Genomic DNA, 12,011 nt, shown 5'->3' with positions numbered 1-12,011 from the left:
GACTATTCTTCCTGTTCAAATTTATGAAGCACTGTACACCACCAACAGAAGAGCATTTCTCAAAAACATGAGGCTTTATCAAATGCAACTTTGAAAATATTGCCAATTTCTAAGACTTTATAGTTCAAATTCACTCTACAGGTAGAGTAGGTTCCTTTAGACCTCTCAGAAACAATTTTCTCGCCAATGTCTCTCTCTTTCAAAAACATAAAAACCCCCTCTTCTCTCATCTCTAAAAAAAGAGGAATTTAATCTTATTATAGCAGTATCTGAATTCTGGGACATTTTTTTTTTCTATTACTGTTAGTTCTCCCCCTAAAACACAGAATAGAGTACTCCACTGCAACTGAAGATGTTTTAACAGGTATAAAGTGACTTCCAGAAATTATAATCTATGTCAACTTTCAGGATAAAAACATGCTACTTCAACTTTTTTTCTGACTGACAAACGACATAAGAAGCTACAGTCAGTACACACAGGTTATTTCAGTATTTCTTTTTGGTACTTCTTTTCAAAACTGTACATCACTATAATTTAAATGGCAGTTACTTTTAATGTATATATTTCTACATAAAATAAAGCAGTAGAAATGCTGTTTCAAACTGAAAAACTAATGATCCATCTAAATTAAATCTGGGTTGTAATGTTACACCAGCTTTTTAAAACAGAATCCTAAGCATTAGAAAACTAAGCATTCTGAAGATTTAAGAACTGAATGAAAACAGCAAGAAAAGATCAAAACTTTTTGTCTTCTACTGGAAAATACACTGTACAAAACCCTGCTCTTTTATTAGCATGCACTTCCTCACTTGTAACGTATTTAAAAAACCACACTGATTTCTTAAAATGTTATTTCTCAAAGTCTCACTTAACTCTTAATTACCTTGTGACCCTGTTTAGGAACAAATAATTCTATAAAAAGCAAAATACTGCACTTTGAAAAGGTAATATAATTGCATCATTAGGCAGCTGGGAAACTGGTTATAGCCATATACTAACAAGAATGAGAGCAAAGGAGGGAAAGTCCTCTCACAGGTACAACCCAAACATGGGTAGATAGATCAAAGGAAAACTGACTAGCATCATCACCTAAAAAGCTTAATATATTGAAAAATTTCAGTGACATAAAAACCCCCAGAAAATTATGTACCAGTACAGTAGTCAACTAGTTTCATGAACCAGTATGTTTTGTGTATTGGACCTGACCAGAAGATATCTGTGTTGCATAATGATGATCCTTTTGCACAACAAATACTATTTTCATGATTCCTATTAAAAATTTAAGGAAGCAATAAACTATACACAAAAGACTGGATAAGGCAAAAGAAGAAATAATTATAAGATTTTTGGCTTGGTTTGGTTTTTTTGTTGTTTGGGTTTGGTATTTTTCCCAGATTATGTAGGATCTGTGTAACAGAGGATAAACCTTTTAGACAACAGCATGGTTTTACAATTAACTATGTTCCTTTAAAAAGGGGGCAAACCCAATCTCACTTCAAAGAACACTTCAAAATTAAACCAGTACGGTTCTAAATACTGCTGATGTGGCTGCATATTTTTATTCTGCTGACATTAGCATGTGAATTCATCTTATTAAAAAGCTGACCAAAATGTGAGTACCTGAGTCTTAGTTTTCATGCTTTTTAAAGGAGCCCCTCCTCCTGGTGATACACCTTTTAATTCATCCTTTAACTTGGTAATGCTATTAGTCAAAATTTCCAATGTTTTCATGATTTCTGCTTTGTCTTCTGACTTCATGGCTTTATTCTTCTCCAGCTTTGAAATCAGCATCTGTCCAATTTAAAAATAAGTAAACCTTTTTATTTCACAATTACTATTACAGATCTGTTTTCCAGTACTCATTACAACTAATGAAAAAGCACAACACTGCACTTCTTTTGCTGTGATCTTCAAACTCAACATACAGGGCTTTTAACAGCTTATATTAAATTAAAATCTGTCCGAACCTCTAATTCATTTGCTAATGAACATCTACTATCTCCATTTCAATTGGACAGATTTGCTCAACAAAATTTTTTATTCAACTTAAATGACATTTTGGCCTTTTCCTCCTCCTAAGCCTGAGTGCAGACATGCATACTTTTGTACATCGATCTCTCCTGCTCTTGTCAAGCAGAACTCTCAGGTTTTTACTTCTCTTGAAAAACATTTGTATGTTGCACCCAATTTAGGCAATTTTATCTAAAATTGCACATGAATTGCATATGCTTGTAGTTTTTTAAGTTAACTAACAAGACAAATTAGAATAAAACTCTAAACTTAAAATAATGTGATAATATCATTCCAAGGAAAAGCTTCTTTTATAAGTCAGTTTTGTAGCTCATGCTTACAAATTCTGAAATATTTTAGAGAAATGAACTAGTATTTTACGACTGAATTGATGACTTTCTTTAATGCTAACATTTTACCTTTTGTGTTTCAATGTGCTTCTCTAAGATTTCTTGCTTCTTTTTTCTCACATCTTGTTGAAGTCGTAATGCTTCCTAGAAGCATAAAAATTACAGAAAGTTTCTAGATTTTGAAAACTAATGCCAGAAGAAGAATATACTATATATAACAGCTACACAACTTATAATAATGGAAAAAAATTAGTAACAAAAACTCAAGGTACTAATAGAAAATATTTCAAATTATGTTTTGGAAAATAATGCATCACCAAATTAGTGAAGGATCTAATGATCTTTCTTAGATCAGTACTGGGAAGACTTCATTATTACTTATGTATAAAGTAGCCCCTTACACAAATCTGCTGAAAGGCAATATAATACATAATACAAGACGTACAACATACAAGAGTTTAAACATGCAAGGACAGTATCTTGAAAGCAACTGTAAATCAAGTCCATTAATTAAAACACATTCTCCAGTACAGTTACGAGCAGAAAGAAAATACATTCTGTTTTCTAAAATTAAAGTGTTACCCAAAGAAAATCATCTCTCTTGTGTCTGACTACTATAACTTGGAAGTGACAAGTACTACCAGTCAATCTGCTAAAAAAAGAATCTTGACATTGCAATGGGCAAATCAAAATAAATTGAAACTGATAAATTTGTGATATCCCGCACTCAGAAGGAGAAGCAGGAGGAGATGCCACAGTTGCTGTGCTCAGCTCCCATTAACGCTGCTTGAGAGAAAGCAATTGCTTCTTGCTCCCAGTAGAAGTACTGGGACTTAGCAGGATACTTGCAGAAAACAATTAAGAGCTTTGATATCAACATAATTTAATGTGATAAAAGAGGAGAGGCAGAAGATGATTTTGCACCTCTAGATAACCAGTCAACTGGGATCAGACTGCAAGTACATTACCTTATACAAAGAGCGTAAATGTACAACAGCCATAAAAAAAGAAATAGTAGTCAGGTTTCTGTATGTCTTCCCAAATAATGACAAATTCTGCTGCATGAAATGTTAATTTTGCAATACAGTGTGCAATCATTTTTTGGAAGGGAAAGGGAAGATAAGACAAGGGGATGAATGCTAAGAAAAACTAGGGAGACAGGAAGAAAGAAGGGAGTGAGTCCCACAAAATCATGTTTTTCCACAAAAGTACTAGTATATTGTAAAAGAAATCTCCGAATACAGGAAAGACCACAAGAGCACATGAAAAAGAGCCAATCGCTTAGCACGTCTCCAGTGCCTTCTCTCAAAAAAACCCCTACAACTACTATGGTAAGTCAGTAATTATATTATGAGTTTTTTGCCATTTCACAGGCACTCAGCATCTTAACTCAAAAGGTAAAGGCTCTAATTATGAAAAACATGTTTTAGGGGACAAATACGAAATGAAATCCCAAAATCAGAAGCGATTTCCTTAAAGTCTGGACCAATGCCACAACTGACATGCAGCTACAAACTGCTATTTCAAATTATATTAGACATTAGTGATAGAAGTTTACTAATAGGCTAAAATCTTTGTTTAATACTTATACTGCTTTCAGTACTTATGTTTGAATCCAACTCAGTATTGAACTCTTAATTTGTGGTTTGAAACCAGTAAGGTAAACATTGTCCTATATTTAGTACTCCTAAATGATAAGAATATTTCTAAATTATAAGAATAAACCTGAAAAAGGAGCTTTACTGGGCTCTTTTGAAAATTCTGAGCAATCTAAACTACAACTAAGTGACTTATTCACAGACAAATGCATTTTTGTTGCATTTCCTAACATTAAAAAAAAAAAAAGACAATACCTAGTACTATGCAAAAAATAAAAATGATTGCAGGAGAACTATAGTTTGGAAACAATAAAATGCAGAGTCATACAGTTCTCAGTTCTCTCACTGAAGAAACAATTTTGGTCGTGAGTACAAAATACACTGAGAATAAAGGCCAGTTCCAAAAAGGCTTAAGAGAGAAGAATAGTGACTATACCATACTCCCTTCTCACTCACAACGGACAATTCATGCCTCAACATAGAGATTCTGCTTCAAGGAAAAAGTGTTTCATGTTTTGAACTTCTAGAGAGTTTTAAACCTGCTTACACTGCCTGAACATACACTGGAAAAATAACAAAACAATGCTGAATTTTCTTGTTCTTTGAAAAGAAACCATTGTAGTGAATTTAATCTCATAACTAGTTTCATCTATGCTCCTGAGATGAACATACCTAGTGCACTATCTCTAGTGGTCACAAGTTCCCAACCTAGGTCAATTTCATAAAGAAGCGTATTTAATTTACCTGTTTTTTCTTCTGTGCTTCATTAGAGTCTAGCACGGAAGTGGAAACAACAGGCAAAGATTTCTGTGCTGCCTTCAAAGCAGCAGGGTTGTACACAGTTTTTGTCAAGCCAGTAGAAGTGGATAAAACCTATAGAAGGAAATCATTTTATTTTTTGCCAGTGAATTTCAGGGTTTTTTTAAAAAACATGAGTGCTTAAAATATATAAGCGTCTTTTCTTTTGTCTGTTTTGATGATATGGAATATAAAAATTTGGTGTAACAATTGTATTTGGAGTTGCTGAAGTTCAACAATTTTTAAAGAGACAGCATCACATCAGATATTTAAGAACTATAAACATCAGACTATAAATCCTTTCCATTGAGATTTCATATGTACTTCCATGTTTCAAATATATAAAATTTTACATATCTGAGCATTACTAAAGAAACAGAAGACTGAGATTTTCCCAAGAATAATTGAAGTTTTTCTTTTCCGTTTTGAAGTTTAAATAAAATACAATTTTTCATGGCTGCATGAATTTTCCAAGCAAAAATTCAACATAATTTTAGAGATTAAGGTCCAAAGTAGAGACAATAGTTCTTTTTCATATGCAGTTTGTGCAAAGCTGAGCTTGCACAATCAAGAAGTTAACTCGTACAGGGAAGTCTTCAACATCATACGGCAAAGGAAGAGACTCCTATGTGTCTCTGTTCTCTTTCCTACATTTGTAATGAGGTATGAAAATTTGTCTATGCTTATTGAGAACACAGTTGTCTGCTTTACAACCTCTCTAAAGTATACTATGTGCATCTCCACAATACCTGAAGGTTTGGACTGTTCTGCTTTCTTATCACGTTTCTTAAAGGACATTTTGGCCATGTTAGTATTGAAAAATCCATGGCTAACTGCTAGACATAATATAGGCATGATCTTGTCCTCCTTGTTAGCAAATCACAGCAATTACGCAAATGGTATCACTTCCAGTTGTTCAAAAATACTTTATATATATAGTGGAAAATTAAAAGGTGCATGCAGAGTCTATTGGTCACCATGCACTCCATAAAATAGACGCAATGCCCACCAACAGAAGGAAAAAAAGAGACAGCCAAGAAACATTAGAAAGACAGAAAAGATCAAGAGATCAAAAGAATTTACAACAGCAATGCTTCATATAAAAGTTTTTCACTTCATTGTGCTATTTATACTATTTCTTAGCGCAGTATATTATTTTCTAGAGTAACCAGTGCAGAGAGGAGAAGAAACAAAAAAAACCCCAAAAGCATGTTATGGGTATTATAAAAAATGATAGAAAATACTCTAAGCAGGCCAAAAAAAAGGAGATTAAGGAAATTTTTTTTTACTTATTAAAGCACATTAATATATGGACATCCCAATCATATAGTTCCCATGACAAAGTGGCTTTAGGACAGGCTACATCACAAACAGAGGACAAAAATATTGACACGCTCCTTTTGCCCTGAACTGTCTTCCTGGTAGAGTAAACCATGCTTCCTCGTCTCTTAATTTAAGGTGAGATGCCACAGCAGATGTACCTGCATCAACTAATACAGAACAGCAAGAAGCAACACATTAATGTCTTCTAAATCTCTTAATACTATTCAAGAGAAGGAATACCATGAATCTTTTCTCCAGTTCCTAAATTGCAAGTCCCTGTACAGGTCTTAAAAGGCCTCACAATGACTGTTCCACCTCCTTTTCCTCCTGCTCTTTGGGAAGCATAGCTACCTACTTTCTTACTAGAAAGTTATTGTTAAACCCTGCACTCAGCAGCAAAAAACCCCAAATGTCTAGGACATGCTATCTATGTTTTTTGACAGCTGTCATTCTTTTAATTTCTAATGGTTACAGAACATTGTCACTGCAAACTAAGCAAGGTATTTCCTTGTAAAGGGACAGTAGTAGGCAAAACCAGGTCAAATCAAGTTTCAGAACCCTACTAAAAATGCCAAAGGAAACAGCACTTCACAACCAGCCCACTGAACAGCCCAGCAGCTAATCAAAATCAGTCTGTACTGTAAGACAAGAAGGGGAAAAACTATTTTAGCATTAATTTACTCTATGAAGAAAAGTGTTTCAGGATAACTCAACTCTTACAGAATGAGAAAAAAAAACTCAAACTTTTTCACTCAAACTGAAGCAGACTTCCTGTTTCTAAAATAAGTATATAGTATGTATGTAAAATGTAGTTCAGGAATACACAGTAAGATATTTATCTGCAACTAATTTAGGGCAACAAGAATGCAACTAATCAAACCAAAATATAGGCAAGAAGCCAAGACCAGTGCATTTAGGTAGACTGCTCAGCTTGAAGTGAGTCGAAAAGACATCCTCTGCAACTAAAACTCAACATTAAGTACTGTTACCTTTGTATGCTAAGTACAGCATAGTATCATTGGAGTGAATTTTACTTTAGCTAGATTCCATTAAATGCATTACCTGCCATACTGTAAGGAGGGGCGAGGAAATGCAGCGGATGCTTCATTTATTTCAGGGCAAGCCAATTCCCAATAGAAAAGATACACACATAGGCAAAGGAATCTTGTTACCAAGTAAAACTTACTGCCTTTCTGCCAAAAGTCTTCTCAAATGAACGTGATAAGCAGTGGGGAAGCCTGTCCCCTAAGGTGCTAAATAGATCTGGAAACATTCATCACCAACTTTGCTACTAAAGTAAATACATCAACAACTCCATGTTCTGAAAATTGCAACCACTCAGCAAAATACGTAACTCATAACCACCATTCAGATGCACCTTTTCCACCTTACCTCTCTTTGTCCTTTCTATACCGATTAATTTCCACTTTTATCTTTTCACAAGTACTGCAAATTGTAAGACCAAATAAGTGGGTAAATGTTTACAGGATCACCTTTTAAGGGACACAAAAGCCCAAAAATGTTTTTATAGAAAGGCCTTCTGTAGATTCATATGTAGTGTCAAAAATTATTTATTTTTAAAATTTATTTCTCTGTTCTTTTAACAACTCAGGATGCTGGAACACATCTAGTTATTTTCAGCACTGAATAAATGGAATTTACTATATTAAAACAAAAACCACACAACAGCAGCTTCTGTCCTACCATGTTTTATTCTTCTTACAATCATTTAGCCATCTGCTGAGTTTCAATATGTTATACTTCATAAAACTAACCTCTAATAACTTTAGACATAGTTATGAAACAAACGTAATATTGACACAAGGGGTTTTATAATAAAATTAATTCTACTGAAATTAAGTGTGAGAGGAAGACAGTATGAGACATTCTCTTACCTTTTCAGTTGTTGGAGTAACTGGCTTTGACACAAAACCCAGTCTATCCTTCACAGATAATTTAGTCACGTTCTAAGAAAGCAAAACATATTTATAGTTCAAATATATTTTACCTTATGAATATTTCACTGTTTCCTGTGTAATTCCAAATGTTAGAATTTAGAAAAAAACATATTTAACTAATAAAACCATAGCCTTTTGAGCAACAATACAAGAAAAATAATGTTAAAGCAGTTGATAAAATGAATTTTAAATATTTGATTTTACAGTTAATATACATCTGTAAGTAGATTGGAGAAGACAAAGATAAAGCCAAATTTGGAATCAAACATTATACCACATATTTTTTGCAAGAAGTCCATGACGTACCACTTGGCAGAGGATTATCTACACAGGTCCTTTTAAATACACTTCAGATTTTGTGGTCTAGAATCTGATATTTGCAGGCATCAATTGCAGAAAGTTGTTGCTCGAATTTAAACTAAAATTGTTTTCTGAAGTGTGGTGGTCTTCCTTTTCAGAAGTAAAGCTAAAGTAGCAGCACAGTGCTAATAATGAGATACTTCTAACATAATAAAAAACTAAAGACTATTTCTAATGAGAGTAACATGCCAGATTCTGTCATTATTCATATTGGTACTGTGGTTACACTCTTCCTTGTATTAAGGATGATACTGAAAACACTTTAGATGCTGATCATCAGCCTCTAATTGTTTTAGATTAACAGATAAAATATTTGAAAAAGGATAGGTTTTAGTTCTTTGGATAGAAACCAACTTTATTTTGAAATCTGGAAAGTGCAATTTAACACAACATTACTGAAATATTTTCAGTCTTATGTTGTTTTTTTTAAACTAAGTAAAAAGCTATGATACTAAAAATTAAGTACCATGCTTGGTTAAGAAAGCCAAATATCACTGCACTGAGGAAAACATTATCAAAGCATCGCTCTCAAATTACACGGACTTGTAAGTATTAAATGTGTACTTAGATTATATGAGTAACTGTAATGGATACATTCACACACTTAGGAACCTATCACAGAAAAAAAAAAGTGCAACTGATTTTTTTGACTATTATACATACCTGAGTGACTTCTGTATTGGCACTCTGTGCTTCTGCAGGTTCAATATTACTTGCAGGTACCGGACCTAATCGCTCCTTGACTGATTGTTTCACTACTGGTAAACTAGGTTGCTGAACTAAGGGTTGTATCACCTGCAACACCGCCCCACCCCAAAAAAAAGCACATCATAATATTAGTAACAAAAGGCTGCTACATATATGTAGTTCAATAAATACGCAATGAAATTCCTGCAATGGTATTTAGATTTACAATTCTTCCTTTCTATCAGTCAACAGCCTTTTCACCTGATGGCCAAAATAAACACTTCGTGAGATTCAGGTTGTACTATTTGTGTCGTGTATACAGCAATAACATCTATTTTGCACTTGTAGCTCATAGAAGTGATCAAATGACTCCAGTCTACTTCTATTAATCATGTCTACTTAGACTATCTTAATTTCCACCTGTTAGAACTGAACAAAAAGTAATAAGCAGTTTTCTGATTTGTGAAAGGAATCTTTCATCATCAACCACTTAGTTACAGAAAGGCAGAATACAAACTTGCATCATAAAGACTCTCACTTTTTACAGCAATATGTCACTTTTTATCTCCTATGTGTTTAACTTGGACAAAAGAGAAAAAGAAAGGATAGGGAGACAGGCCATCATGGCACTTAGGAAAAAGAAAACAGAGCAGCTAATCTTTGAACTTACCATGGATATGCCTTGACAGCTAACACCTTGCCTTTTTTTCTTTGACAAAAACATTTAAGACCAAAAAAATATGCTTCCAAGCAAGCTTCCTGTCACATTTATGACCCTCAGGAGGTCACCTAAACCATTCCTCCACGCCAGGGCAAAGTCAACTATACCTAAGCCATTACTGACAGTATCTATCTATCTGGTTCTTACAGATTTCCAGTGAAAGAGGTCCTATCACCTCTCTAGGCAAAAGTGTTTCAGCATCCTTTAGCATTAGAAAATGTTTCTTAATATCTAACCTAAGTCTCCTGTGCTGCCTTTTAAGCCAGGTACATCTTGTTTTATCTACCACAGATGAGGAGAGCACAGTATTTCTGCTTCCTAGCACAAGCTTTTTATTCGATGATTTATTATGGTTAACTCCCACCATCTTTACTAAGTACTTCCACTCCTTTCAGAATTTCCACAGTAACAATTTTCCAAAGTAATCCTGCTGAGGAAACAGCAATGGTCAAGAAATCATGCAAAACCAGATACTACCGAAAGGGCAACTTAAAAGTCAACTGATTCTACATTTAAAAAAAATTTCAAAAGTCTGTCTTTAGTGCCTGACAGAAAAAATCTGGCTGGAAACCATTACAAATACAGGTGACATTAATTCAGCTGTAATTAATACACCAGAAATCTTGACAAAAATTCAAATACTTGTAGTATGTGAAGTACTGTAAGAACAGTGGTTTCAAACTACCTGTAGATATGATATCAAATATTAATTTCAATGAAAAGGGAAGTAAATATTCATGCTCATGAAAGGCTTATGAATTAAAAATACCTGTTTACTGTCTCAACAATTTGATAATTGTTATATCTTGGCATTGAGGAAGATGAAAGCATTGCACTTAAGATTTTAATTTCCTGTTTAAATTTTTCTTGTCACTGTGTGCCCCCGATGGCCCGTAACAGACTTCAAATTGTAGTTTCCTGACACATGATGAAAAGCTGTCCTTTGTGAAGCAGGAACCCTTAATATTGTCACCTGTTACCAAGGGGAATTCATGCTCAAACCACCAAAGTTAACTTGCCAAAGATGACGTGCTGGGAAGCTAGTAACAGCACTAAAACCCATAACACTATTTAAAATTGATTTAAATTTGTTTGGAAATACACAGTTAATACTCCAAGCTGAATAGCATAATCAGAAAATTATGTCAATAACTATTCAAGCTATCCTTTTCAAGAGAGGTAATGAGTGTGTGAATGCAAATTACATACTCCACTGCCCTCTTCTGGCTGATCAGATGCAGATCAACCTTAGAAAATAAATACCATTTTGAGTAGCACTACTTGAGATCAAGCATCAAGGGTATTTGTAAATTTGAATCCAAACTCAAATCTAAAGGATGATAACTGCGAGATAAGTGTCATCCAAACTGCATTTTTGTAGATAAAAAGCAGGGCATTTGTTACAAAAGGAGAGAAAGGAAACCTAAAATGCCCTATAGCAGGATTGCTATGGAAAGCTGGGTCATTGATTTGGAATGACGAGGACGTACACCATTCACAGAAAGAAGGAATTCAAAACTTAGAGCAGCAACTCTAACAACTCATTTAAAAAACAAAACAAAACTATACTAGTTAAAGCAAATAGATGTTATTCAGCAAACAGTAGCATCAAATTTTGCTTCACGTGACAACAGAGTGGAATTCTCTGTAAGTCACAGATGGGCTTTCTTTAAATACCTTCAGTCTTATCCTGCTAGTCAACTCTTCAACCTTGTTTCTGAGGTCAAAAAAACTACAATTAAAGAGTAACTTTTGGAAAATAATTACATGAAGTATTCGTTATTTCAAAAGTACTTAGTTCGCTTTCTGTAAACATTTTTTAAAATACTTAAAAGATTGTATTTTATGTAACATTCTAGACAGAACAGACTTAGATCCTCTACCTTCTGTGTGGTGGTTTGGATTTGCGGTGCACTGCCTTCTCGATGCCAATAAACTTTAATAAAACGATTATTTAATACTGCTTCTGTACTTGATATAGCTTTCTTTGCTTCCTCATGTGTGGCAAACTGAATAAGGGCACCTTCTGGATCACCTTGATATGCAACCTAAGATTTAAAACAGAAGAACAAAACTTACTGCATGAAGGATTTTCATTTGTGTGTCAATTACCATAAAATCACTAGCTTCAAGGCTCAGAAGCTTACAGTTTAAACCCAACATGAGTCAGCAGATAAATACTTCCTGTTCACAATTGTTTGAAAA

At 34.0% G+C, this 12,011-nt stretch overlaps 1 protein-coding gene across 6 annotated transcripts in view; it reads right to left on the bottom strand.

The window, feature by feature from the left end:
- Positions 1–12,011, bottom strand: part of RBM26 (RNA binding motif protein 26) — a 60,400-nt gene that overhangs the window by 21,221 nt on the left and 27,168 nt on the right. For 4 of the 6 annotated variants that reach the window (XM_075741592.1, XM_075741609.1, XM_075741601.1 and 1 more), the window contains exons 12-17: positions 11,690–11,854; positions 9,062–9,193; positions 7,976–8,047; positions 4,704–4,832; positions 2,431–2,505; positions 1,622–1,792 (exon numbers count right to left, since the gene is read on the bottom strand). In XM_075741592.1, the coding sequence (XP_075597707.1) occupies positions 1,622–1,792; positions 2,431–2,505; positions 4,704–4,832; positions 7,976–8,047; positions 9,062–9,193; positions 11,690–11,854 (744 nt within the window). The remainder of the gene's footprint in view (positions 1–1,621; positions 1,793–2,430; positions 2,506–4,703; positions 4,833–7,975; positions 8,048–9,061; positions 9,194–11,689; positions 11,855–12,011) is intronic. The other 2 variants (XM_075741621.1, XM_075741624.1) reach the window with 1 other exon arrangement.

The sequence above is a fragment of the Balearica regulorum genome, chromosome 1 (genome assembly GCF_011004875.1).
Source record: "Balearica regulorum gibbericeps isolate bBalReg1 chromosome 1, bBalReg1.pri, whole genome shotgun sequence".
Lineage (NCBI taxonomy): Eukaryota > Metazoa > Chordata > Aves > Gruiformes > Gruidae > Balearica > Balearica regulorum.
Note: the sequence above shows the minus strand (reverse complement) of the source record. Positions and strands in the feature narration are given on the sequence as shown.